General features: G+C 42.6%; 4 protein-coding genes across 6 annotated transcripts; 3 read left to right on the forward strand and 1 right to left on the reverse strand.

The window, feature by feature from the left end:
- Window positions 1-2,097: 2,097 nt before the first annotated feature.
- Window positions 2,098-9,292, forward strand: LOC129185575 (zinc finger protein 513-like). Of its 3 annotated transcripts, none has more exons than XM_054782838.1 (7): window positions 2,098-2,586; window positions 4,577-4,658; window positions 4,744-4,866; window positions 5,734-5,868; window positions 5,930-6,412; window positions 6,504-6,694; window positions 6,777-9,292. In XM_054782838.1, the coding sequence occupies exons 3-7, from the start codon at window positions 4,845-4,847 to the stop codon at window positions 7,335-7,337; spliced, it is 1,392 nt and encodes a 463-aa protein (XP_054638813.1). In that variant the 5' UTR covers window positions 2,098-2,586; window positions 4,577-4,658; window positions 4,744-4,844; the 3' UTR covers window positions 7,338-9,292. The 3 variants fall into 3 exon arrangements, with proteins under 3 accessions (XP_054638813.1, XP_054638797.1, XP_054638806.1); XM_054782831.1 differs by lacking the exon at window positions 4,577-4,658 and having other exon boundaries at window positions 2,114-2,179; window positions 2,417-2,586; XM_054782822.1 differs by lacking the exon at window positions 4,577-4,658.
- A 49-nt stretch (window positions 9,293-9,341) lies between these two features.
- Window positions 9,342-10,479, forward strand: plaat1l (phospholipase A and acyltransferase 1-like). Its single transcript, XM_054782866.1, has 5 exons — window positions 9,342-9,642; window positions 9,703-9,841; window positions 9,928-10,016; window positions 10,102-10,266; window positions 10,361-10,479. Exons 1-5 carry the CDS (start codon window positions 9,634-9,636, stop codon window positions 10,424-10,426), a joined length of 468 nt encoding a protein of 155 aa, XP_054638841.1. The 5' UTR covers window positions 9,342-9,633; the 3' UTR covers window positions 10,427-10,479.
- Window positions 10,480-10,576: 97 nt separating this feature from the next.
- On the forward strand, window positions 10,577-21,748 carry LOC129185570 (H(+)/Cl(-) exchange transporter 4). Its single transcript, XM_054782808.1, has 12 exons — window positions 10,577-10,757; window positions 11,110-11,264; window positions 11,338-11,437; window positions 11,524-11,711; window positions 11,803-11,925; window positions 14,751-14,957; window positions 15,035-15,115; window positions 15,240-15,785; window positions 15,864-16,050; window positions 18,895-19,293; window positions 19,370-19,586; window positions 19,669-21,748. Exons 1-12 carry the CDS (start codon window positions 10,742-10,744, stop codon window positions 19,757-19,759), a joined length of 2,310 nt encoding a protein of 769 aa, XP_054638783.1. The 5' UTR covers window positions 10,577-10,741; the 3' UTR covers window positions 19,760-21,748.
- LOC129185588 (high affinity cGMP-specific 3',5'-cyclic phosphodiesterase 9A-like) lies at window positions 21,479-27,185 on the reverse strand. The gene is made up of 14 exons (XM_054782852.1): window positions 27,078-27,185; window positions 25,261-25,410; window positions 23,646-23,685; window positions 23,467-23,569; window positions 23,277-23,398; window positions 23,141-23,200; window positions 22,897-23,074; window positions 22,704-22,826; window positions 22,543-22,635; window positions 22,400-22,467; window positions 22,229-22,331; window positions 22,045-22,149; window positions 21,695-21,841; window positions 21,479-21,621 (listed from the first exon to the last, which is right to left on the reverse strand). Exons 1-14 carry the CDS (start codon window positions 27,163-27,165, stop codon window positions 21,529-21,531), a joined length of 1,473 nt encoding a protein of 490 aa, XP_054638827.1. The 5' UTR covers window positions 27,166-27,185; the 3' UTR covers window positions 21,479-21,528.
- Window positions 27,186-27,863: the final 678 nt, after the last annotated feature.

The following is a 27,863-nucleotide window of genomic DNA, read 5'->3' on the forward strand; positions in this document are numbered from 1 at the left end:
ACGGGCCCGGTATGTCGGGACCGGTGCGCCACGACCTACAACTAACCAAAAGACATACGAATAGTTGGTGGTAGTGGTGCGGAGGGAGCTGAAGTGCGGGTGCAACCAAACTGTACCGTGAGTGTAACAATGGGCTGTGAGTTGGAGTAGACACAGGTAAAAATAGCAGGGAAACAATCATGGTCAGAAGCAAGCAGTGAAAAAGATAATGATGGAAGACAAACAAAGAAAAAAATACGAGCTCAAACAAACATCAAAGAAGACTCTGGGGGAGAATGGAAAGTTATTAGTAAAATGAGCAAAGATAAAGGACATTTTCACTCAAATCATCTGACTAAAACAATTGAAAAAGAAATAGGCAAAGTCAAATACGCCAAAATGCTCAATAACAGAAGAATACTAATATGAACAGTAAATAAAAAAAACAGCAAGAAAACATTAAGAAGTTGAAGTACCTTGATGGTGGAGAAACAAAAGAACATATACCAGGAGAGGCAGCAGCACTAAGAGGCGTTATATCAAATGTACTGATGGAAATGTCTATGGATGAGGTGAGGAGAGAAATCAGAGGTGGCAAAACAGCAGAGGTTAAACGACTCCAAACCAGTAGAGGAGGAGTCAAAAGTGACAGCTTGTCTGTAATACTTGTTTTTGAAAAGACAATGCCGACAGAGATACGTATAGGGTGTATGAATTTCAGGGTAAGGGAGTACATCCCACAACCAATAAGATGCTATAAATGCCAGAGAATGGGACACACAGCACAGCAATGTGTCAATGGAGGCAAATGTGGTGGAGAACATGATCATGGGAAGTGTGCTAGCGATGCAAAGCTAAAAAGTTGCAATTGTGGAGGAGAACACAGTGCCGCATATGCTGGATGTGAACTTCAAAGACATGCCAAAGAAGTGCAAAAATATAAAAGAGAGAATAAGGTATCATGTGCTGAAGCAGTAAAGAATATAGGTCACTATAACCTAAACTATAAACAAACTACTGAGAATCATTCTGAGTTGCTACAATGACATTTTAGCCAAATGGACCAGTCTGCTGCATCATTTTTTCACTTTCATTTTTGGGGTGTCTTTGATTTCCCCCCTCGATAGGGTGATCATTTTCATTTCCATCAAATTATGTGGGATCATTTTGTTACTAATACGTCACCCACTTATTATCAGGAAAGATATTCAAGATCATTTTTCCCCCTGTTTAGATCTGATGTGTTTTCGAAGTGTTCCTTTAATTTTTTTGAGCAGTGTATAATATAGATAATTATGACAATATTTTATTATAGTGTTGTTATTAATATTATTATTAGTATTAGTATTTTCCTCTCTCATTATCTGAATTAATATAAAATAAAATACATGGCCCATGTTACATACAGTAGGTGGCGGTATGCACCTTTAAAGTCATGGTTGCAACCCGCCATTAAACCAAAAGAAGAAGAAGGCTTGATAAACTTGTGGTGAGTGTTTTAATGGCTTATGTTTGGCTGCTGCTAAAGAAAGGACTACTGTTTTCTCACTGACTTGTGGGCAGGACAGTCTCTAAAGGATTAGTAGTAGTTCTTAAGTATAGGAGATGTCACGAGGTTGGAAAAAAAAAAAGCATTAACAGCACCACTGTATAAGACGCAGGGTTGTCTTATACACTGGAATTGATGGTACCTGTACAATAATAGCTGTGACATTACAGTAAATACCATTACACACTAATTGGATGTAATAAAATAAGGGAATATTTTTAGTATTTTTCTGATATAGTTCTTATATTGTTAAATTGTTCACAAACAACTTTTTTGTGTATATACTAAAGTTACTATCCTTGCGTTTTATTGTGATTATATAATCATGACCAACAAAATGATAAGCAAAATGACAAAATCATTCATAGAGCTCGAACATTGGCAAGTTAAAAGTAAAAGTTAAATGTACATTGGCAATGCTGGCCGTGTATTTACTTGGTATCGGATCGATACCAAAATTTGTAGTATCGCCCACCTCTATTGAGTACTCAACTGTTTGCGAAAGTGAGGGGTGAAAGACTACAATACCCTCAATGCCCCGCCCATACTAGGACTGACGTCATGTTAGAGTTCCCCCAGCGTAGTCTGTCTGTCAATGGTACGCGTATGACAACAAAACTGCTCTGGAGCAAGTAAGCGAAAGTTTCCCCGGTAAGTTGTCTCCTGGGGAAGGTCGAGCTAATTCAAAGGTTGACATTGACATTGACAAGCATAATTCGTTGGGTGGGATTTGTGGTGCGGGGTTGACAAGATGTCACCGCCGGCTATGTAGTGGAAAAGTGGCAAACAAGTCAAGAGTGTTACAGGACGTTTGACACTTGTGACGCGTTGGTGTTTCGTCGCCGAGTTGCTGACTATGACTTCCTCGCCGCTCCTTTGCGGGAAAAGGAAGGAGGTGACGATGACGATGAGCAGTTAGTGGACAGCCAGGAAGGCGACCAGACGGACGAACCAGGGGCCGCTCTGTGTGTGAGTTTAAGCCGAATCGAAACAGGATCCCGGCTACGACGAGGCGAGAATGCCGCGGAGGAAACAGTCCAACCCACAGCCTGTCAAATGTGAGTTCTTCTCCTCTTTTAGTTTCAAGACGGGAAAGTAAGTTAAGTCACACTTTATAGAACTTCTATCATCTTAAGACATTTTGTATTTGGATTTCTTTTACAGTTTTGTTTTAATGGTTTGCTCAAGAAACAGTAACTGGACTGACTGGTCCAACTTGTTGACTTTTCTTGCTTTTCCTTGTGGCTGTCAGATAGTTGCTCTGTGCGTCTTATCTCATCCTGAATGTTGTCAGTCCCTCACTCTCCTTCCTGTTTCGACCTCCCAGAGCTCCTTGTTTTTCTTCATCACTTCCTGTTTGACTTTGGCTTTTTCCGCCTTTTGTCATAAGTGATGTTGCAACTAATTTAGCAGGTTGAAAAAGAAGCTTTGGCTTCTCGATGGTATAAAAGCAGCACGATTCCATCTGTTTCCTATATTTGACCTTCCCCTGGAGGATAAGCGGCATAGAAAATGGATGGATGGACCTTCCTCTGTCACCCTTGGACTCTTACTCCTCCTCAATTATCACATCCTCATGGTTTGCCTCTGTTGCCTCTCCTCACACTTCCTGTGCCATGCCAGTCACTTTGCTCTTTTTTATTATTATTATAATACGGTATACAGTGGAACACGCTTGCGTCGACAAGCACTAAATGAATGCAGAGCCACCATCCATCCTATACCATCAAGTAGACCAACTCATCAAGGGCCTGTCCACTGTTTTGTTATTACTAAAAAGTGCTAACTTAAGTCAATGACAACATACTACGGCTGTCAATCGATTAAAATATTTAATCGTGATTAATTGCATTTTGCCAATCGTTAACTCATAATTAATCACAATTACTTGCAGATAGAAAGAAGTGTTTATAACAAGTAGGTATGTAAATCTATGTGGTAAACGATCTACATAGACGGATTAAGATATGATTCAAAACAACAGAAATAATTTGATATAGTGTACAAACATTACAATTCGTTACGATACAATTCAACGGTAACATTTGTTGATGTAGACATTAAACTTACATTATGAAATAAAGAAGCCAATTCTATGAAAGTGGCATTCTTACAGTATTTTCAAATGTGTAAAAGAGCACATCATATCCCCAAGCATGCTGTAAGGCAGGGGTCCCCAACCACTTGGCCATGGGAAACGTTCAGGCGCAATGATAAAAAGTAAAAAGACTTCACTTATCAATACCAAAGACTTATTTATGTTTTTTTTTTAACCCGAACGCTTGCTCCCAAAGACGTATTTATATATCTTGTACGGGTTTTTTTTGCACGAAAGGCAAAATCGAGGTGATGATGCAACAACAGACTAAAAGAAGTAACTTTTCAAGCAGTTTTAAGCAATTAAAAACGGCCACAAGGTGGCAGAAGTGCATTTGATAAGAGCTCAGCATGGATCTTTTTCATGTATTTACACATTCAAAAGAGGAGGGTGTGGAAGAGCATGGAGTGTAGCCTGCAGAAGGTTACGCCTTATAGGGAAACTTTAACACATGCTCAGTGCACGGTTTAGTTCCAAATGTGAAAATTGTAAAAAGTTCATAATGTTATATTAAATTGTTATTTTGAGGTAAAACAACTCCTTTTTTTTGTATTGTTCCACTTTGTTCGGTGGTCCTTGAATGCACCATCTAACTTTCTCTGCACAGATAGACTACTATACTGTATTTTTCCCCTTTCACCCTAACGCATTAACTTTGACAGCCCTACATAGTCGACGTCAACCTACATTGTTGGCTGCTTTTGCCTATAGCAAATTTAAACACTATACACAATCAAAATAAAACAAAAACAAAGGCCCATCTCAATTAAAAAGGTCCGGTCTTTACAGTGACATCAACAAAAGAAGACACAGTGAAATATAAATTAAAATGTGCAAAACTAAGCAGCATCCAGGTAACAGTTTTTGCTCATCTTTAGTGAAGATTGGCGTTCAGAAACACAAATTGCCTCAACTTTTGTTTGCTGCTGCTCATTTTGCTACCTTTCCAGCATGCTTGTGTGTGGAGCCCCTCCCTCACCCTTCTGCCTTGTGTCGACACAGTCACATGCGGCTTAAACAGAAAACAAGACGGTTTGTTCACTTGAAAGAGTCGGCTCTAAGAGCCATTTCATTCATAATTGACACATCAGTTTTAATTCTCATGTTTTGTGCTCAGCGGCATTGGATGATGGTGGTGTGACGTGTGATCCGAGCGGTCTGGTTCTGGAAGGCGACGTTCTCCTAAGTGGAGAGTTGGAGTTCGGTGACTCTGAGATCATGAGATTGGACCGAGACACCAGTCAGTAACACACACGCACACACAAGTCTTAAAGGAAAACTGCACTTTTTTTTGTAATTTTGCCCATCATCTACAATCCTTATGTGAGACATGAACACACGTCTTTCTCTTTTCTGTGTGTTTTAAAGATATAAAAACAGATAAAGGGAGACAGCTCATTACTGGACATAATGGGACATACCTATGCTGCTTGCAAAGACCGCTATTAAAACAGCTCCAACAAAGTTTTATGGTTTTACATACATGCTGTGACCATGTAATAACAGCTACATTCATGATAACATGTAATACTTACAATATTTTGTCATATTTTGGTCCTTTTAAGCATTACCGGAACTTCCTTTTTCAGCAAATTGATTTCACATAGCTCAACTTTTCCAAAGTCAAAAATAAAAACACGGCAGCAGTAGCAACAGCAGCAGCTCCAATATGTAGCATTATGTTTTGGTACCAAAAGCGCGGAACTGAAGCTTTGGCGGGCAAGTGTGTGCTAGCTGGCTAGTAGCTAGCCGGTGTGGTGTAGCAAGGTGTTAATACGCCAGTAACGTAGTTTGATCAGCGTAACAATGTTAATAATAAGGACAACAATGTCTGTGTAGCTTGGTTAATATGCACGTCACATTGTATGTAAATGGAGCGTTTTAGGTGCTTTTTGGAGGCTTTTTAGGGGGAATAAGTGTTTCCCGTACATGCAGTTATGAGCTGTCTCTTTTTTTACCTGTTTTTATATCTTTAGAACACAGAGAAACAGAGAAAGACGTGTGTTCATGTCTCACATAAGGATTGTGGATGATGGTCAAAATTCAAAAGTGCAGTTTTCCTTTAACACCGAGCATTAATGTGTTCATTTTATTGTCTCATCATCAGGTGTGACGGTGTTGTCTCTGAGCGTGGATGAGGATCCTTCATCCCTTCCAGACACGACTTTCCCAATATTCCGCTCGTGTAAAGGCTGTGGTCAGCTTTTATGTGACGCACCACTGGGAGCAGAGTTTGATCTTGGTAAACTCACTTCCTCCCGTATTGTGCTTGTGCTTTTTAACAGAATGATTTATTTATGCAGGTGTAAGCTTGGATCTTGGGGCGGCGCTTTACTGTCTCACCTGCGAGCCGGGTGTCCAGCGCTATGCTTCAATCAATTCAGCACAAGCGGAGGAAGCCAAGATGGTTGACAAGAAGGAAGTCAGTGAAGGTGAAACTGATGGCGCTAATGACCTTCCTCGTAAACTCCACTCCTGCTCACAGTGCACTTTCACGTCCCGTTACTCCAATCACCTGAAACGCCACATGCGCATCCACGACGGCCAAAAGCCACATTGCTGCCCTTTGTGCCCCTATGCCTCGGCTCAGTTGGTCAACCTGCAACGGCACACACGCACACACACGGGAGAGAAGCCATACCGCTGCCATCAGTGCAGCTATGCCTGCAGTTCCCTTGGCAACCTGCGGAGGCACCAGCGCCTTCATATACAGGGGCGCCAACCAAGGAGAGTCAGGGACATCAGAAAAGCTAGGAGGAGAAAAGCGGATGGTAAAAGCAAAAAAGGTACATGACTATTGAATTAGCCTTGAATTTGAAATGTTTGTAGCTTACTTTAACTTCCTAAAGTCTCGTCTTCCTTCCATTCCCACACTAGTCATTTCAGATCTGACGCTGCAAGTTTCTCAGGACTCGACTTACTTGCAAATGCAGGGCGGGCTGACATCCGCCTCTAACCCGCTGCCTGTCCTGCTCTTTCCACTGTGCTGCCGGTTATGCAGCCTCACGTTGGAGGAGGCTGACATGGAGGGCGTCAACATGGAAGATGGAGAGGACGGCAAATGGCAGGTGTGTTGAAATAGGAGATCTTTCCAAAGGCAGGTGCTCATGCATTGCAGCAACAACCCCATTACACATCTGTTGTTTTTAGGTATGCCGGCGCTGCTCATTGGACCTTCTGATCAAAGATGGTACGGCTTGTCCCAGCGGCCCACTTGCGACTCGGCAACCACGGCGGCGTGGCAGCAAGCTGTATCGCTGCTCTCTCTGCCCCTTCCTGTCACATTACCCCAATCACTTGGCGCGCCATTCCCACACCCACTCTGACAACAAACCTCACCGCTGTCCACACTGCCCCTACACCTCCTCGCATCTCGACAACCTCAAGCGGCACATGCGCATACACACGGGCGAGAAGCCATACCAGTGCCCATCTTGCAGCTACGCCTGTGGTAACCTTGCCAACCTGCGCCGCCATGAGCGCATCCACTCGGGTGCCAAGCCCTTCCACTGTGACATTTGTGGCTACTCCTGCAACCAGAGCATGAATCTAAAGAGACACATGCTGCGACACACAGGCGAGAAGCCGTACGCTTGCGGTGAGTGTAACTACACGACGGGACACTTGGACAACTACAAACGCCATCAGAGGAAACACGGACACTGCATAAACCACTGGGACCAAAAGATGCCTGAACATGGCCTCAAGTGAGACTAAGAGCCTCAGGAACTGTGTGTGTGTGTGTGTGTGTGTGTGCTGCTCAGGTAGCGGTTCAACTCAGGTTCCTTCCACCAACAGACTGTAAATCTGATATCAGTTTTGATCTGATGAGCAAAGCTTTCAAAACTGAATGGGACATTGAGTTTAATTTCCCATTTTCTATGAAAGTGTTTCCATTTAAAATGAATGGGCTGTTTATTTGGTGCCTTGTACTGGTGAAAAATCATTTTACATTTTTCATTACTGAATCATTCTGCTGGTAATACAGAGGTGACATGGCGACATGGAAGAGTGCTTTGTTCCCCACCCCGAGGTTGCCAGTTAAATTCCTGTGTAGGCATTCATATGTTTTATAAAATGATATTACGTTAGGCAGACATCTGTAGACTAGGCAGACATCGCCGCCACCTGCAGAATTAGGCAATGGTCGAACTGAGGCGAGAGTATATTCTGATTGATTGAGCCGGGTTTATATATTTCAACATTCAGTCTGCATTCTTACTTTCCAACATTTCAATTTCTGCTGTTTTTAGTCTGCTAAAGACAAATGGACAAATTAAATGGTACCCACTACTGGTGAAACGTTGCTTCACAATTTCGATAACATATATTACTATAACGTTCCACTCATTTTACAGGTTAACATAGCTCAATTGGTAGGGTGGTTAGCCCTTGTCTAATTGTTCATCACGTTTAACACAATTACATTACATTTAACATTTTGCAATTTTTTTTTCTTATCAAGACCTTATATGCATTTCAACATTTATACATTTTAACAGCATTTCAGTACACCTTCAGCTAAGTTTCCAAACTATCATTACATTCATTCTACATTTCAGCATATTTCCACAGCATTTCAATCCAGCTTCAGCTCTTCAGCTTCCAAATTACTACATTCATTCTACATTTGAACTTTCATACTTTTCATACTCAAAGCATTTCAGTTTTGCTTCAGCTTTTCAGAATCCTTATGTAGTGTCTACTAGCATTGCTTCATCTAGTTATCATTTATTGTTTCTGGTTAGAGCACTTTCAATGTATACATTTATGTTCAGAGGTTTTAAGTTTGCAAATAAGTCTTGGCGATGTGAAACTGGCGACGCTGGCGTTCCAGCTTCCACTTCCTGGCCTGTTTGAGACTTGGTGGTTACAGGGTTCCCCTTCAAGGGGAACAGTTTGGGTCTTCTTACACATTTATTTGAATACATAATTACGTACGTTTTTTTGAACTGATGGTGGTTGCAGACATTTGCTAAGAAATGGCTGTGAAAGACTCCCAGCTCCTGTAAAAAGACACCAGCAGATGCAGTCGATCATGATCACTGGCAAGAAGCAGTCCTGCCAACACGTACGCATTTAGTTGCCTTTCACTGGTTTCAGTTTTGAGTTTAGAGACTTCTAACCGTAGCGAGACGTGCACCTCCAAAAAAATAATATGCTGGGCTGTGATTGGTCGGCTTGTAGTACATTATTTGCTGTTCAGAGGGCACAAATGCCTTCTCCGATTTTGGATCAACATTTGCAATGAAAATCACTGTTGCAGCGCATTGATTTGTTCCAATTGCAATAACACTCCCATTCTCTTTTTGGTCATCATCGTTCACTCGCTACAAAGGAAGCTAACAAGCTAAATAGTTGACAAGAGTTGACATCACGTCACGCACTCAACCCTGACAAAGAGCTATAAAAAGTGCAGCCATTTGCAGCCCGTGGCACATTTGTTATTGGTCCATGCACTTTATTTAAAGCCTTTTTTACAAATTAAAAACATCTAAAAAAATATCACACTGTGGCTGAAGAAGTGAAATAATTGAAAATCTGTCTTGCATAAATTGTCAATGACATTCATGTGCATGATGCAGGTATATAAACTTCTAACCACAACTATAAGTATTTTCCCATTCTCATGGGCAACAGAAGAATATAAACCAATATAAATAAACGTACATACTAAGCTGGACTTTGTGTTTGTCAACATTCTGCACAATGTGTGTGCATCTAAAAGACTTTGCTCTACCTCCACACTTGACATGAAACAAGTGTCACTTAAGTGATTTCCTCTTTCACTCTCTCTGAGCAGGAAACAGCTGCTTCACATGCCACCTACAAATGTCCTCTACAAAACACCCACATTGGCACCTGATGAGATAAGACATCAGCGTGACCAGAAAAATGCTGGACCGTGACGAGGGCGAGGTCACCGTGTTACTGCCTGAGTTCACATCTGTAGCCTGGAACAGACCAGACTAGACGAGACAAGCAGTGCCACTCAAAACGTGAACTCATGGGGCAGGTAAGCAATAAAACCTTTTTTTTTCCAGCAGAAAACACTAACTGTCACCTGTTCACACAGTCTTTGCAGAAACATTCTTCACCCATGCTGTTCCCTGGAGACATTGTGGAGTATCCCCGGAACAAATACTTCTCCCACTTTGCAGTCTACTATGGCGAGCGGGATGGCATTCGCTATGTGGCTCACCTGACATCCCGAGGTTTATTATTCTTGTTTTGTTTTGATCTTTTTGGTTCAAGCTTACGTGCTGTACTTGTGTGACCGTTCAACATCACCGTTCACCAGATTCTGACTCCAAGCTCGTGCTCTTTGGACGTGCCCTTAGGTCACAAGTCAAATTAGATCCAATGGAGCTGCTGGGAAAGAATTACAAGGTGATACAACAAGTTACAGTATCTGTGAGAACTGGTTGCTGTAAATAGGGAAGTGAACCTGTAAGAAAATATTGCTGCTGCTTAGGTCAACAACATGCTGGATGATTGCATCCCAGCCAGAGATTTCCACAATGTTGTGAAACAAGCCATTGATGACACGATGGGACAGGAAGTGACCTTTGACATCCTGTTCCACAACAGCGAGCACCAGGCAACATTCTTCAGATACGGAGTCAAGAAGTCAGAGCAGGTTAAAAGCTGCTGTATTTCCACCATATGGTCAAATGTGTTAATTGGCTGTTCAACATAACATGAAATTAAAGTTATATTTGCGTTTGTTGCAGATTGAGAGAATCTATGAGCACATAATGCCTGCGTGGAAGAAGCTCTTTGAGAAGAAGCAGCTGTGAAAGTTCTTGCCTATATAAAGATAAAGCAAATAAATGACATTTTTAGGATTTGATTTCTGGTGTGTTCTTTTTATCTTTTTTAAATTGCAGCGTGATGCATCCTTCGCTAGACAATCTTTGAATGCAGATCTCGCGAGACTACCGTAGCTGATGGACGCTTCATGTTAGGGGAGAAGGTTGACTGACTGCTGACTGTGTGTTTGTTTGTTTTTTTGTCTAACCGTGCACCTGAAATGGGTGCCGTTATTTGTATTCATTAAAATATTCCTATATATATTATAATAAAATCCCCTTAACGGTTGGACGGACTCCAAAATGGAGGCGGGTGAAGGTAAAAGAATTTATTCTGCATGCTAACGAGCTAGCTCACGAGCGTTACCAGTGATGGGATTTAGTTAACGTCATCTGCTATTCAGCGATGGGGGTAAAGCAACGCATTTTTCCACACATATTAGACTAGATTAGAAGGCGGTTGGCATCGATAAGCTAAAAAGATAATCAGATCAAAACAAACACACATTGATAATACGACGACACAGTTTCTGTTGACGGAGAAATAAAAACGACTTCTTGCCTCCAACTTGGTTGTGGATGAAATGTACATTTAGGTCATCTCACTGGCCACATGATGCGTAGAAGTTGACGGGAAATTTCATGATAACATGCTGGGATTCCAAATGCAGGTGCGAGCAGCGCCACGCCCACAGATGAGATGAATGGAGCTGGCAACTTGATGGACTTCCTGGAGGAACCTTTTCCTGATGTTGCCACGTATGAAGACTTTCATACCATCGACTGGCTAAGAGAGAAGTCACGAGACACCGACCGCCACCGCAAGGTTGTCGAAGATACCTTCTGTGTCAGTGCTACTCATTCTGACAAAGCCGCTGCATCCATCTTTTTTCTCTCAGATCACCAGTAAGAGTAAAGAGTCGATATGGGAGCTGATCAAGAGCCTGCTCGATGCCTGGTCTGGATGGGTTGTGATGCTGCTCATTGGACTCCTCTCAGGTTGGTCAGGAGGGCTTGGGGAGTCCTTGAGAACTATTTCAACAAAGCGCCATCTTTACAGTTGAAATCCATCACATCCTCTCCAGGTACGCTGGCTGGAGTCATCGACCTGGCAGTGGATTGGATGACGGATCTAAAGGAGGGTGTGTGTCTGTCCGCTTTCTGGTACAGCCACGAACAGTGCTGCTGGACGTCTAACGAGACAACCTTTGACGACCGTGACAAGTGTCCACAGTGGCAGAAGTGGGCAGAACTGATGACAGGCCATTCTGAGGTTGAAACACCTAATTTCCCTTAATTCCCTAAATAATGAGTGAACACATTGTAGTTTGCTTGATGTAATGTCACGTTTTTCTCTCATTTAGGGTGCTGGAGCATATGTGCTAAACTACTTCCTGTACATCTTGTGGGCTCTTTTCTTCTCCTTCCTGGCTGTGTCACTCGTGCGAGTGTTTGCTCCGTACGCTTGCGGCTCAGGAATCCCAGAGGTGAGGTGGTGACAGTTGCATGTGCTGCTTTCCGCGCAAAGTTTGTGAGCTATATGAAAACACAACCTGACACCAGTGGCGTACGCACTTTTCGGAGACATAGCAAAAAGGTGACCTACATATTAAGCGGGGAAGTGAAGTCGTATGTTAGAAGTCAACATGCAATGGAAGCCTAAATGTTGATCCATCATTGCATGAAGACATCACACCGTTACTGACTTAAAAACATTTGTGGAAGGCGTTGCTATTTTGCATGAAACCGACGGGTATCATTTGTCAGTCAAATATAATATCCCATACTGTATTGTACTGTATGTGCTCGTCAACATAAGGAAACTGCAAATCGATTGATAGCTGTGGTGGCAGTCCTGAAGTACAGTATTATAAACACCATTATGCGCGAGTGTAGTGTCTGGACTAAAAGATACATGAAAAACCCAATGCATGCAGCGCTTGAATATTTCGTAATTTTATTTTATAATCATGACAATTCTAAAATAAAATTATGCCCTAGGGTTTAAGTTTACATTCGTATCTCCGTTGGAACATCTCTGTGTGGAGTTTGCATGTTCCCCCCGTGCGTGCGCGGGTTCTCTCCAGGTACTTCGATTGTTCATAAGTGTCAATGTAAGTGTGAATGGTTGTTTGTCTGTATGTGCCCTGTGATGGGCTGGCGACCAGTCCAGGGTGTACCCCGCCTGTCGTCCGAAGGCAGCTGGGTTAGGCTCTAGCATATCCATCACCCTAGTGAGGACAAGCGGTATATCAAGTCTGTCATCAATTGCAGCATGTATTTGTCATACCACTGCCTTGTAACAACCTCTATGAATCCAGTCCCTAATCCAATAAAATATCCAATATAAGTCCATCCAATAAAAAATAGAATTGGAAAAAATGAGAGTGCAAAATACTTTTAGGGTCGGACTTACCATTTGACATGGTTATGGCTCAATTTGTGGTGTGATTTAAAATGGCTTTTTTTTTTTTAAACATAATCTTGTACGGCCCTATGAAATCTGTTTAATTTTTTCCCAAATTCCGTTTTTTTCTGTTTTAATTTTTCTAGAATTTTTTTTTTTTTAATACCTTTTCCACTTATTTTACCAGCATAGTGTGTGTGCTGTTTGGGTTAGTGAATAAAAAAATCCTTACATTTATTGATGCAATACATCATTGGCCTATTTTGTCCAGTAATTGAGAAATGGATGTAGCTTAGCTAACTTTTCTAATGGGATGTCAGCCTCAGCACATATTGCTACAAAGTCTTTAACAAACTGGAATGCCCGTGCTTGTGGTTAAGGAAGATGGAGTCACAGATGTCATTCCAATCGCGTTATTAATGTAAGATATTTTAATGACACCCTTATTTTGCTTACACAATTAGACAAATGTGACAACGAGTGCTCTTATTTTGAAGGCAGGAATTTGTTGTGTGTATTGCGAATGGCAATTGACAGTTGATAAGCGCAGGGTGCAAGATAAATGTGCTTCTTGTCTTTTGTCACTCAGAACCTGCACGTCGTCAGTGGGCATTATAAAATGGTCCTTAGATTAAAGCAGTAAAACACAACACGTTGAAAATATACTCATCCAGCCTGAGTCGCACACAGCTGCACTAACTAAATTAAGCTAACCTCGCTAGCTTCCATTCACGCTCCATAACAGAGGAGTTTCCAAGGTTTTTTGCCGCCGTTTTGACATGTTTAGTAGTGTTTGTGCGGCCCCTATTATAAGCAACCAGCGGTTAAAGCGACTCTTCCCATGCTAGCTCCCTACACCATGACGCAGCAGTCTGGGAACAGTGAGAGGGAACTACCGCTGTAGCTACGGAGGCGAATATCCAACATCCAACGTGAACCTAAGTTCACCACAAGACACCACGAACATGTCTGCATAGTGGTGTTGCGTTTTCTTCTTCTTGCGGGTAGCACGAGTCGAGTTGCCAACCAGCTTTGAGGCGCATTACCGCGCCTACCATGTTGGAGTGTGGCTTAGAGTTATGATACAGCAACCGCATCAGCCCGATCTCGTGGCGGAAGCCGATATCCGATCTTCACAAATACAGCAGATCGGCAGCCGAGCCCGATCCTGAAGATCGGATTGGGACATCCCGAGTTCCTCATAAAAGAATTGTAATATACCTAATATTTTGATGGTATTAATATCATCACAATGTAAAATATTCTTAAAATATCCGTCTTGAATTACAGCAATTAATTTTCAACATAACTTTATCGCCTTTTGACTCTTTGCATCCACCTTTAAATTAAACAGATTTTTCTAAGCTTATATCAATCAAAATATATATATATATTGTTTTTTGCTTTTGCCTTGTTTCGCCCTGCTCCGTTTACAGCAATGACATCGGACTTGCTGTCACTCAGTCTTGGTTTTATTTGTTATGCCACTGCTGTGTCCTCCAAATACGATACTTTTTCCAGTATTTACACCTTCCATTTTGGAGAAAATCCACTTTTTGGTCCTCTCCCTCTTCCCACCAGCTGTGGGACAGCGGCTGTGGTAACAATGCAGTCAAGGCTCTTTAAATAGGGACATCACATTCATGAGTCTCTTTGCACTGACTTTCTATAGTGAAGGGGAGGCGTGGAAACGGTGTAACTTGAGGCAGAGGTGCGTACGCACACTTCTACTCAAGGTAGGATGTATAAACCACAAATTGCGTGAATGTGTGCGTATGCCGCCTTTTATTTTTTTAAGTCTGAATATTTTTGTTTGTACGTACATTTTGGGTTTCTGGCATATGGAGACTTTTAGACAGAATTCCACGCACATTTTTGTACATGAGACCCCTGACCTGTTTTCAGATCAAGACCATTCTCAGTGGCTTCATCATCCGTGGTTATTTGGGAAAATGGACGCTGCTCATCAAGACTGTCACACTGGTGCTGGCAGTGTCATCGGGCCTCAGCCTGGGGAAAGAGGGTCCTCTGGTCCATGTTGCATGCTGCTGTGGAAACCTCTTCTGCAGCCTCTTCTCCAAGTACAGCAAGAACGAGGGAAAGCGACGAGAGGTACTTGCTGGTTTGTAGTCTCTCATGTGATGGGGTGGACATGCCGGCTCACTCCACTTTCGGTCTTGCATATGCAGGTGTTGTCGGCTGCAGCGGCTGCTGGTGTGTCTGTGGCATTTGGCGCACCCATCGGAGGGGTTCTTTTCAGTCTGGAGGAGGTGGGTTTTATGATGACCAAGTAACATCTTTCTTTTCTGGCATTCATCTTCTGGTAGGGCCATGCTGGAGCATGCTGAAGTGAGGAATGTGTTTAAAGCTGTCAAAATCCTCTGTCTTCTGCAGGTCAGCTACTACTTCCCTCTCAAGACTTTATGGCGTTCGTTCTTTGCCGCACTGGTCGCTGCTTTCACGCTGCGCTCCATCAACCCATTTGGCAACAGCCGCCTGGTGCTGTTCTACGTGGAGTACCACACGCCATGGTACATGGCTGAGCTGGTGCCCTTCATCCTGCTAGGCGTCTTTGGTGGCCTTTGGGGGACCCTCTTCATCCGCGCCAATATCGCCTGGTGTCGGCGGAGGAAGACAACCCAGCTGGGGAAATACCCGGTTCTGGAAGTCATCGCAGTGACAGGCATCACCGCTGTGCTAGCATATCCCAACCCGTACACACGGCGCAGTACCAGTGAGCTCATCTCTGAACTCTTCAACGACTGTGGAGCGCTCGAGTCGTCTCAGCTGTGCGACTACATCAACAACCCCAATATGAGCCGACCTGTCGACGACATCCCGGACCGCCCGGCTGGCCCCGGTGTTTACAATGCTCTGTGGCAGCTGGCGCTCGCTCTTGTCTTCAAGATTGTCATCACCATCTTCACTTTTGGCATGAAGGTCAGTGCAAATTAGTTTCCATGTCGTCTGTGATTGCACATGAAAACATTGGCGTGATGACAACTGTGATGTCTTCAGATCCCGTCAGGGCTCTTTATTCCCAGCATGGCCGTGGGTGCCATCGCAGGGCGCATCGTAGGCATCGCGGTGGAACAGATGGCATACCACCATCATGACTGGATCATCTTCAAAAACTGGTGCCGGCCTGGCGCCGACTGTGTCACACCTGGACTCTACGCCATGGTGGGTGCCGCGGCCTGTCTGGGTAAGCAAGGTTCTTGTGTTTAGAAATAAGGAGTTAGCGAGGAGGTCTGCTTGATGAAACTTGTGTTCCAATCCAATCCACTTTATTTATGTAGCACATTTTATAAACACAATTTACAAAGTGCTGCACAAAGTTGTAAAACAATAAATAAGTAAAGTACAAAATAATACAGTAAAAACGAATAAATCAAATAAAAACAAAAACTTTAAAACAACAATAAAAGCAATCAATACAAGAAAAAGGTAAAAATAAAAACTAGGATCAGTAAAACTAAACAAAACTAAAAAGAAAATAAAAGACACAGAGGACCACACAGCTCACGCCAAGTTAAAAACCAGAAAATAAAAGTGGGTTTTGAGACGAGGCTTAAAGCGGTGGGGGCCGTTTTTACATGAGTGGGGAGAGTGTTTCACAGCTTGGGACCGACTACAGTAAAGGCTCGGTCTCCCCTGGTCTTAATTCTCGTCTTAGGCACCAGTAGTTGGAGCTCGCCTTCGGACCTCAGTGTGCATGCTGGAGTGTAAATTTGGATAAGATCCGAGATGTACTGAGGGGCCAGTCCATTCAACGCCATAAAACATAAACAATAAAATCTTAACATAAATTCTAAAACGCATAGGCAACAAGTGCAGGGAGGCTCGAATTGGTGTGATGTGCTCCCCTTTTTTTGATTCCTGTTAAAAGCCGTGCCACAGAGCTCTGGACTAACTGTAAGTGAGAGAGTGCATTGTGACTTATTCCAGAGTAAAGTGTATTACGTACAGTAGTCAAGACATGACGAAATAAAGGCGTGCATGACTTAGATCACTATCTATTATGACGCCAAGGCTGGTGACTGTAGGACGTACTGTACATGGTTTTTGAGGGGGCCCAAGTCCAAAAGGGTGCCGGTGTGATTAAGCAGGATAACCTCTGTCTTCCCCTCATTGAGCTTTAAGAAATTTTGAGCCAAGCACTTGAAAAGGGGTGTCAGGGGGGCATGATCATTTTTTGTGAGTGGTAGGTACACTGTGTGCATATTTATTAGGCAATTTGCATTATTGATTATTATTTAATAATAACAGTGGTCTTGGTCAATCCAAAATGTTAATAAAACTCAAACTTGAAGATTGAAGTGAAAGTGAGGTTTTGGCTTTTGTTACGAATATCTCTGTGTACACCATTTTTAGGCAACTCAAAGAAAAACAAAAATATTCACACCTCACTACTTTTATTTTCATTTTTTAAAGTCAGACTGATAAACAAACAACACAAACTTCACAAGTAACTAGTAACAACTGACATTTCCAAAAATAAATCAGTGAACAATATAGCCAGCCTTCTCTTTAATAACACGGAAAAGCCTTTCATCCATGGAGTCTGTCACATCCTTGATCATTTGACCATCAACTTTTTGTGCAGCTGCAACCAAAGCCTTCAGACACTGTTCAGAGACTTTTACTGCTAGCCACGCAGTGGAGTACTTGGATGCACGAGATGGAGCATTGTCCTGCATAAAAATCATGGTCTTCTTGAGAGATGCACACGTTTTCCTGTACCACTGTGTGGAAAAAATTGGCAGAGGTTTGGGTTGAGTTGGATCCAGTGGGATTTGCATGTTTTTCTCTCGACACGTTTCTTGTGACCCTTTTGTGCACTTGCAACAAACCATGTAATGGTTCTGTGGTGACATCCTAATGTCTTGGCAATTTCAAGAGTGCTGCATCCCTATGAAAGATGTTTTCCGCTTCTTGACTTTTCAGAGTCTGTTAAATCTCTTTTCTGGCTCATTTTGCCAGAGGAAAAGAAGCTGCCTGATAATTGTGCACACCAAATAAAGGGTATTGATTTCCTAAGGCCACACCCTTGCTCAGTACACACATGCACATCACCTGGTATGCTTAAACCCAATAGGCATTCAAGTTTATTCAGCTTGAGGTTGGAAAATATCCTGACTTGGCTAATACAGTAATTGTCCACACAGTGTATATTTGGCAGTCATCTGCATTAAAATGATAGATCCCATGCTTTCTAAGTGGGATCAGGCACAGAGCAAACAGGATGGACCCAAGAATTTATCCTTGGGGGACTTCACAATCAACACCTTTACAATACCCTGACAGGTAAGACCTAAACCACTCAAGGGCCGTCCCTCTGACACCCACACAGTTTTCCAAGCAAAATAAAAGAATAATGTGGTGCACTGTGTCGAAGGCAGCAGTCAAATCTAAAAGTGCTAAAATGGATGAGCCACCAGTGTAAGTCATTAAAAATAGTTCTTTAAAAACCTTTTAAAAGTGCAGACTCGGTGCTATGGAAGGGCCTGTAACCTGATTGGAAGATGTCTAAAATTCCATTTTCATCTAAAAAAGACTGTATCTGTGCAAGGATGCTTTTCCTCAAATCTTTGACACAAAAAGCAGTTTGGAAATAGGCCGATAATTTGATAAACGTGAAGGATCAAGACCAGCCTTTTTTAGAAAAGGATGGCACAATACCAGAGGACAGACTGCTGTTGGTGATATTACAAACATGGGGGACATGTTTAAGTCCATCAACTACCTTGGTAATAAAAGCCAGTGAAACAGGTTGAAACTGATAAAAGCATTTAGAGCACTGTGTTGATATGGACAAATCAAAAGAAAGGGGTGTATTGGCTCAAATAGATGCAACCTTATTGTTGAAGTCCAAGAAATTTTCACGTCTCACAATATTTCCATGTGGTGGATGGAGTGGTGTTTAAATCAGAAACAGAATTGTTTGAAAAAAAATACACGTGGGTTATTAACATTATGAGATATGAAATCAGAGAAGTATTTTGTTTTGTCGGCTTTCACAACGCTCTGTGTTGTGTTAATTCTTTAGGTGGCGTGACCAGGATGACTGTCTCTTTGGTGGTCATCATGTTCGAGCTCACCGGTGGTCTCGAGTATATCGTTCCGCTGATGGCAGCCGCTGTCACCAGCAAGTGGGTGGCTGATGCCTTTGGGAAGGAAGGCATCTATGAGTCGCACATCCAGCTCAACGGGTATCCATACCTGGATGTCAGGGATGAATTCACCCACCGCACCTTGGCTGCTGATGTCATGCGACCTCGCAGGAACGACCCACCGCTGGCCGTCCTCACGCAGGATGCCACCACTGTGGAGGACGTGGAGACGCTGATCAAAGACACAGATTATAATGGCTTCCCAGTTGTTGTCTCTCGAGAGTCTGAGCGGCTCATCGGCTTTGTGCAGCGCAGAGACCTCACGCTCGCAATCAGTGAGTCAGCTTGCTTCTCCTTCGGCTGCCAAGACATGTCAATCTGTTACATTATTCTTTGTGTGTCTCCACACAGAAAACGCCCGTCAGAAACAAGATGGTGTGGTGAGCAGCTCGGTAGTCTACTTCACAGAGGACGCACCGCAGTTGCCAGCCAGCACCCCACAGCCGCTGAAGCTGCGTCGCATACTGAACCTGAGCCCGTTTACCGTCACTGACCACACACCCATGGAGACTGTGGTGGACATATTCCGCAAGCTGGGTCTCCGCCAGTGTCTAGTCACACGCAGCGGGTAAGAAAGAGGATGCGCTGTCAGAACATTGTCAATGTCTCTGTTGTGTCTCTGGTCATTTATTTCATTGTCATCTCGCCAGGCGTCTGCTCGGCATCATCACCAAGAAGGACGTTTTGCGTCACATGGCGCAAATGATGAACCAGGATCCAGAGTCCATTATGTTCAATTAGCTCCGTGACATGCTGCACCCTGTAAAATTGTGAGAATGCCCTCCCACCTCTGAACAGGCGAGTCTCACCTTTGGCACGTAGCGCTGTCATGTCACTCACGGTCCACCTGTTGCTAAATGGTCCACGTCTGGAGTCTTTTCTCAAAACATCTTTTTATTTTTGGGACAGCAGGTTTGCACAGTGCTCGTATGTACAAACGTGTGAATGTTTGTGTTTGAATTTGAGGATGAATTTTTTTTTTTTTTTTAAGGGTTAAATGACTAAAAAGTTTAATGTAGTGATTTAACGGATTCTTTTAATACTGTAATACAGGGGTGTCCAAAACTTGTCCACCAGAGGCCACATAGATAAGAAATTGATGGATGCGGGGGCCACTGAATATTTTGTACATAAAAGATGCAAAAACCAATCCATTGTGGGTCAATATATACTAAACTATCCAAACAAAACATCATTATCTTACTTTTGTGTTATAGGTGACAAAGCAAATTCATGTAATATCTAATGATATATTTCATTAATAATTTATTTTATTCTCAAAATGCAGTCGCCCTTGCCACTTTGCGCTTCGAATTTCGTGGCTTCACTCTACATGTTTTTTCAAAATATATGAATTAATAAATCATACTGTTTCATGGTTGACTACAGCCTATTATTAGACATATTTAATTTGGGCCTATATTAAGCATTTTCAAGCATAAAAATGTCTAAATTAACTAAAATACAAATAAAAGACATTCAGAAGACTCATTCAAAGACGTGATAATGAAGTATTCTACACTGGTCCCTAGGTGTCAGTGATGTTACATTGATGAGACAATAGTCGCCACAGGAAGTACTGTACAGAAATAGGAAGTAAAAAAATAAATAAACAGGGAGCTCTATATACGCTAACAAGTCGAGTCTATATTGTGTCTCATTTTCTTTTATGTCTACTATATTGGATAATACAAGTGTAAAGGTGACTATAGGGATGTTTTTTCATGACTAGAGGGCTCTATTAATGTTAAAAATTGTATTTAGAAGGTCATATAGAGGTTTTATATGCTCACTATGAAAATATTTGCTTTATAAATATTTTTATATATTTAATAGAATCCGGAAATACAGTATCATGGTCGGGTGTGGAACCGATTAACCACGATAAATGAGGGATGACTGTATGCCGAGAGCCAGTTAAAAAAAGGGGGCGCGGGTGTGGGCTAAAAGCGGTTCCTGGGCCACACTTTGGACACCCCTGTTGTAATGTATCTAATCACTGTGGCAACTCTACACAACTCAATACAGTAATGATGGGAAGGACACTTGCACACTTCCTACTTTCCTAATCTACATACTGTACTCCCATAAGTAAACAGTCAGTCAGTTTGTGTGTGCCATACGATGCCATGCCCTGTGTTGTCTTTTTGTTGTGGTGAAGAATAACTAATACATCAGATGCTCACGTCCATCACACTGGACTGAAAATGTGAATGGGGGAGCGACTGTAAGTGTTGCGCTGAATCTATCTTGAAATGCCAACAGAATGTATTGAAATGTGTATTTATGTGATTTAATTTATTTTTTTCATTCATATTTTCAACAATGAGATATTTGCACTTTGGTTGGGACATGTAAATGCAGTGATGGAAAATAAAGTATTTGTCTTACCATCAAAAATCACCTAAAATAGTAGTGTAACATATGTTAAACACTTGTTTATTTCAATATTACCTACATTCACACGATTGTTAGAACAGAACTTTTATCATCTGACTATGTCGGCCTCATCAGGGTTTGGTGGTCACCTCCTCGTGCTGGGTAGCCCTCTGCAGGTCTGAGTAGTATTCCAGGGCTCTCTGCACTGGCTCCAGAATATGTTGCTGCGGGGCGAAACACACAAGAGGGCTTTAAATGGTTGCAGGTTGTAGAAGAATCACGTCGTAGATGTTTTACCTCTAGACAAGGGAAGAGCTTGGTGAGCTCGGTGAATAGTGGTAGCAGGACAAAGCGGATGAAGCTGGTCTGGGAGGACGGCTTGGACACTTTGTCCCGGTCCATGAACGGAGTCACAGGAAGTCCTTTCAGTTTTTCCGTGTCACTCTGCGGCCCAGACATGATGACACGGACTTCTCACACCACTGTCTTTCTTTCACATGTGCAGACGTCGCTTGCAGTTATAGTAGCACTTAATTTTTACTCGCTTGACTACCACATGGATCAAATGGTGAGGTAAAAACAAACCCTACTTAACCGTGCTCTCCTTTACTTGTTACAAGTTTGATCTTCCTGTGCGTGCCTCAAACCTGGTTGAAGAACTCCTGCAGCAGACAGTCCAGCCAGGGCTCGGCCACAGCCATCGGCCTCGCCTCGTTGGAGATGTCGCTCACCTTCACCATGATTTTCATCAGCTGCACACATAGGCCAATAACCACTGTTGAGTCAGGCTTCCTTTCAAAAACAAAAGCACCTGAGGGTTCAGTTCTTTACCACTTCCTTGTGATCCCTGTTTTTGAAGTCAAACATGGGCTGGATGATCTTGAACTTGTTAAGGATTTCATTGTGCCTCGCCATGTCGGTGGCCAGGATGCACCTGGAAACACAACGTGATGTGAAATTGAGAATAAACATCTCCATGGAAAACGCAAGTGGCCAGGTTACTTGATCATTCCTGCACGGATGTGTTTGTATTGCTCGCTGGTGAGATGTTTGAGGATGTTGCACTCCGGCTGCAAAGATTTGACAAGAAGAACGAGGTGACTGAGCTGTCAAAACGTTAGAGGTCGACCGGAAGCCGCAGGCACCTTGGACAGAATGCCGAAGGCGATGGCACAGTGGTGGTTCTCCAGTGGGGAGATGTCATTGTAGCGAAGAGCCAAGTCAGTCTGAGCGTTAATCTGCGTGACAGAAATGTCAACAATCATCTCACTGATGGAAGGAAGTCTGCTGAGCGTGGCAAAGCAACCTGATAGACATTGTTGTAGCCGGGGTGGTCAAGGTCATGGCACAGAGCTGAAGTCAGCATGATCAGGAGGTCAGTCCTAGCCAGTTTGTTCCTGAGGTCTGTCAGCCAAATGAGCCCGTACATCTGCAGAACAACACAACAGTCACAACACAACGCTCCTTTGCCGGTAGTGCTGGACTCCCGGTGGTCCCACCATCTGAGTGACGCAGAAGCAGTGCTGGAAGTTGTGGAAGGGGATGTTGTTGTAGTGGCAGTAGACCTCAAACAGGAAGTTCTGGAGGACATCCAGCTCGATGTGGAACGCTGTCAGGAAGTCCAGGTCGGTGAACATCACCTGGAGGAGCACCAGCATCTCCGCTTCTTCCCACTGCCTGTCAATGGTATATCACACAGTCGTGTGGCGGAGCTTGTGCGTATGCATTAATGTTTGGACTCACCAGTTGTCAAAAATGGGAGTTTTTAGATGCGCCCTCACTTCTTCTGTCACCTGCAGTGAGCTACAGAAACGTCTTGCATCACAAAACATCCTTGATTTGGATCGGAAACTGTTAAAGAACCTGCCCACTCGGTCACCTCATGTTGAGGAATTTCCTGCGGACCTGCTGGTGTTCCTCAATCACGCTCCGCTGAGGCCCTCTGGCTTTAGGCGGCCTGTCATCCCTGAACAGACCCATCCAGCTCAGGTGCTTGACGCTCTAACAGGGAACAAATGTTTCAGCCGTCGCAAGTGGACCGGCCACCGAGGCTCAGCAGGATGACAAACCTCTAGCTTGCGCTTGAAGGACTCCACTTGACTCTTCAGATCACAAATGATTTCTGGAGTCTTCCTTGAGTCTTCCAGGACTTTGGTCTCCAGGTGACACAGCCTGATCACACATACGCTACAGGATGTGAGACCTTGCCACTCGCACTTCTGTCAGTTATTGTCAGAGAGACACTTACCTGTGTTCCATGTCGTCCAGCTCAGTTGGCATGGCAACACCTACATTTGGACACAAACTATCTTAAAGCAATGATGGGACACGAGATGAGGGAGCAGAATCTACAGATAAGTGGAATAAGTGGAACTTCTCTGGGAGTTTGATGTGTTGCATCTGTCTTGAACTAGTAATCCATGGTTGTAGATGACCACAATGCAGCACACAAGACACCCTCTCATGCGTTACTATTACAGTGGAACCCGCGTATGTCCACGAGCCTTCTGGTTGACCAACTCATCACATACAGGTCCACCGTATTGTTCTTGTTACTAAAAAGTGACCGCTTAAGTCAACATAAAATTTGAGAGCCAAATGTGTAATTTCTATTAAAAAATGTGTCTGTTTCTGTCTGTGTTTTGGTAACATCCTTTTTCCATTTTTGCTGTTTTTTTTTTTTTATTTTCTTGTTAAATGATATTTTCATAATATGCTGCTGGCCAATAAAAAAACAGCCACAGGCTACAAATGGCCGCCCTGCTGCACTTTGGACACCCCTCGTCTAGTTACACGGGATTAAAATCTGCACATGGTGACTTCCTGTTCAGTTCAAAGTAAACTTCACGACAAAGGCATTGAGCTATTAACCTGGATTCTACTACAGCAACTAACAAAATGCACATGACTGAGTCCACACCTGGTTTTGTCTACCCTTTGACAAATACTCAGCCTGTCATGAGCTGTGCTGATGCTTTGCTGCCTCCTGTTTGTGATCTGTTGCAGCACACTGCTGACAGGCATGGGAAGGAGCTACCTGTACACACCTACAACCCATTATCACCTGGACTCTCACCTGGAGTGTCCGTTGCTGGATTGTTCCCTGCAACCTTGCCTGCGTCCTGCTCCTCCCAAGCCTTTTGTATCATCTCATGTTCATTGCTATCTGGTCTACTGCTAATTGTCTTGCAAGTCATTTGGATTCCCTGCCTGGCTACTTCCAGCAGCGGCTATATTTGTGCATTCTTGCCATAGAATCTACCTGCGTGGATTTCACCAGCGCTTTAGTTCTAGTGATATTTTTTCCTGCCTGGTTTTCGGTAGGGCTTTTATTTCTAGTTATATTTCTCCCTGCTATCTCCGTGTCTCGCAGCACCTTTTGTTCTTTAGATATTTTTCCGTGGCTCGGCCTGGTGTATTTTTACTTCCTGTGAGGACACTATTTGTAATAAACTTTTGTTACACTCGTGACACATCCATTCTTTTTCTATTGATTATCCTGTTCAGGATCACAAGTGTGCAGAAGCCTATTCCAGCTGATTTGGGGAGAGACGAAACAACACCACAGACAAATAATAAATCCAATATGTCCTAGGTTGGTTACAGTTCATACGATGGTAAATCTGCATCCACTTTGCAAGAAAGGGTCTTTAGTGCTGAAGCTTTTTTCTCGAAACACTGTTAGTATGAAGATACAGTACTGCATCATAAAAGATGTTGACTTTCACTTGTTTATACATCTTAAATGATGTGCGGAAGAACTTGTGGGGACTATAGAGCTCTTTTAAATGGTAGCTAATAATGTAACGGTGTCAAGCAAAGGTTGATAAAAGACTGAATGAATCTTTTTGCAGACTGCTCACTGTGGAGGTCAGATGCCACCACCTCCAGCCGGTAGTACGAGTCCTGGCTGTTGGGCTCCAGCATGGGCGAGATATTCACCACGCTGCCATTGGCTTTGTACATCTTCAGGATGTGATGAGGAGCTGCATCTGCTGCCGCTCGGAACAGGTCTGTCACATGTGATAGTCAAGTATGAACAGCTTCATAAATCACGGGTGTTTCATGACTGTCCTCTTTAAGTCAAGCAACTGGTGATACTGCACCATAAATGAACGTGTGTTTCTGTGTGTTCTGTCCTTCATATTGTACATTGTTACATTTATATACAGTAGATTACGCAGGGGTTACGTTCCGCAAGCAAATGATGGAAAATGGCCATTCAAATGTCTATTTTTGACACACAGCTCGCTCCACTGCTTCCCTCCAAACCCTCCTGCTACCTTGACGTTGACGTTCTCCTCCCATTTCAAAGCATTTGCAATAAGAGTGGCTGTTGTAATTATTAGATTAGCTCCAGAGCCCTCCGGCTTCCCTCTTCAATATGCCTCACACACTTAAACACATTTTCAAGTATAAAATGTACAGGTATTCACCACTCATGAATGATAATGTATGATGATCCATGGAAGATGACGTCACGGTGTAGAAGTGATATACAGTCAAAGCCACAAATATTGGCAATGTCTATGCCCATGTCTGTACAGTATACTGATTTGCTTGTATTCCACACAGGCATATAGATTCCAATGTTTTTGGCCATGAAGTTTCACTTTTGTTGCTGTGGTGTGTTCAAGAACCAGTGAACGATGCTGTGAAATCATTTGATGTAATAACATTACCAGTGAAGCATAAAGACATAAGTACAGGTATGTAAATATTTTGAGCTTTTTTTAAACAGTGCTACATATATGCTGTACATTTTACCTGAATTATCACGTTTTTATGAAATTATTGCCGACTTATGGTGAATGAGATGTGTTTTCTGGAAAAAAAAAAACAAAAACGCCTATTTCTGGAGAATAAATACACGATTTTTGACCAAAAATTTGCAAATCTGTGGAGCCGTGAATGCTGAATCGCAAATGCACGGGGATCCACTGTATTGTTATATTGTTTACAAACTATAAAAATAACAAGACACAGGAGTGGTTTTGGGGCAGAAAGCCAAAGGATTACAAATGAGTCAATTGTAGTTTTTGTTTGTTAAAAAAAAATGCATGTAATGAAAGGGAATAATTTTACTATTTTGTTGTAATTGTATTTTTACAGTATATTGCAATGAGAATAAGAACAAGAAAATAAGAAATTAAATTTATGTTTCCTGTGTCTTACTCTGATTATAATCATAATCATCAAATTAAAGGCAAAATCTCAAAATCATTCAATGATCTTGAAATATTTCAACTAAAACGTATCCATAAAAATATCCCCTATATTTACTTGGTATTGGATCGATAAAAATCTAGCAGTATCTCCCACCCCCAGTAACCATGCTCTGTTCCAGTATTTAAAAAAATGTAGGGATTTTTTTTCAATTCTCAGGTTGATTAAAGTGGCCGTGCCAGATGACACATGGATTATGTATCTGTGTCAACATGGCAGAACCACAGAGAATGAAGCTCTTTATTCTGAGGACCTGTCAACACCACATGGAGGTCAAGTCCTTATATGCCAAAGCATCACTGATTTATTTCCTCATTTTATGAGGAAATTTCATGTGCAATCACACATTTCACTCTTTAAAAAAACATTTTATTCCTGTTTGATGCATTTTTAAAAGAAGACATTATTGTATAAAATGCAATTCTAATCATGCAAATAAAATCCTCCCTCTCACCTTTGACATCCTCCGCCGTGCAATCTGCGCCAAACTCTGCCTGCTCCACCCTCCCATGAACCATAAAATAAATGATTTTTGTGGTCATTTCAGGGCCAGGTGGGACATGACCGGCTCCAGGAATGAAAATGAGGCCTTTTGACATTGACACATACAAGCCTGACGTGTTGAGGCGCACCTGCAGCTGACAGAAAGCCCGCCCCGCATCCATTGTGTGATACTGTAGTGGTTCACATTGCTGGCTGCAGCTGGACTGGGATCAGTTGCATCACATCTGACTGCCACTCACCAGTCAAGTAATAAGATGGCGGACTGTAAGTAACCTCAAGCTGTTGTCATTTATCAATATCCCATACCAAGTAAATGCAGGGCCAGTATTGCTGATACCGACACTGATTCTTTTAACGTGATATTTTTCAAGATCATTGAATGATTTTGTCTTTAATTTATATCAAACAAATAAACAGATTAAAACAAACGTATTTGAAAAATTTCACAATATATACAGTAAGTACAAGAAAACAAGACAATAGCAACACAATAACACTGTGCACTCATTCCCTTTTATTGCATACAATTGTGTGAAAGTCAGTAGTGCAAAATAACTAAACAAAAGCAAGAACGACAAGCTCTGCATCCGAATGCTTTGGCTTTTTGCTCACACAGCCCTCCTGTGCCGTTATTTCTTCCCTGAGATGAGTTTTTGTGTCATACCTGTCAATGCCCCACTTTTTTTTCCTGGCAAACTACCGTGTTTTGCCCTTCTTTCCTCCTGTTTAAGAGTTT

This window comes from Dunckerocampus dactyliophorus, chromosome 1 (assembly GCF_027744805.1).
Source record: "Dunckerocampus dactyliophorus isolate RoL2022-P2 chromosome 1, RoL_Ddac_1.1, whole genome shotgun sequence".
Classification (NCBI taxonomy): domain Eukaryota; kingdom Metazoa; phylum Chordata; class Actinopteri; order Syngnathiformes; family Syngnathidae; genus Dunckerocampus; species Dunckerocampus dactyliophorus.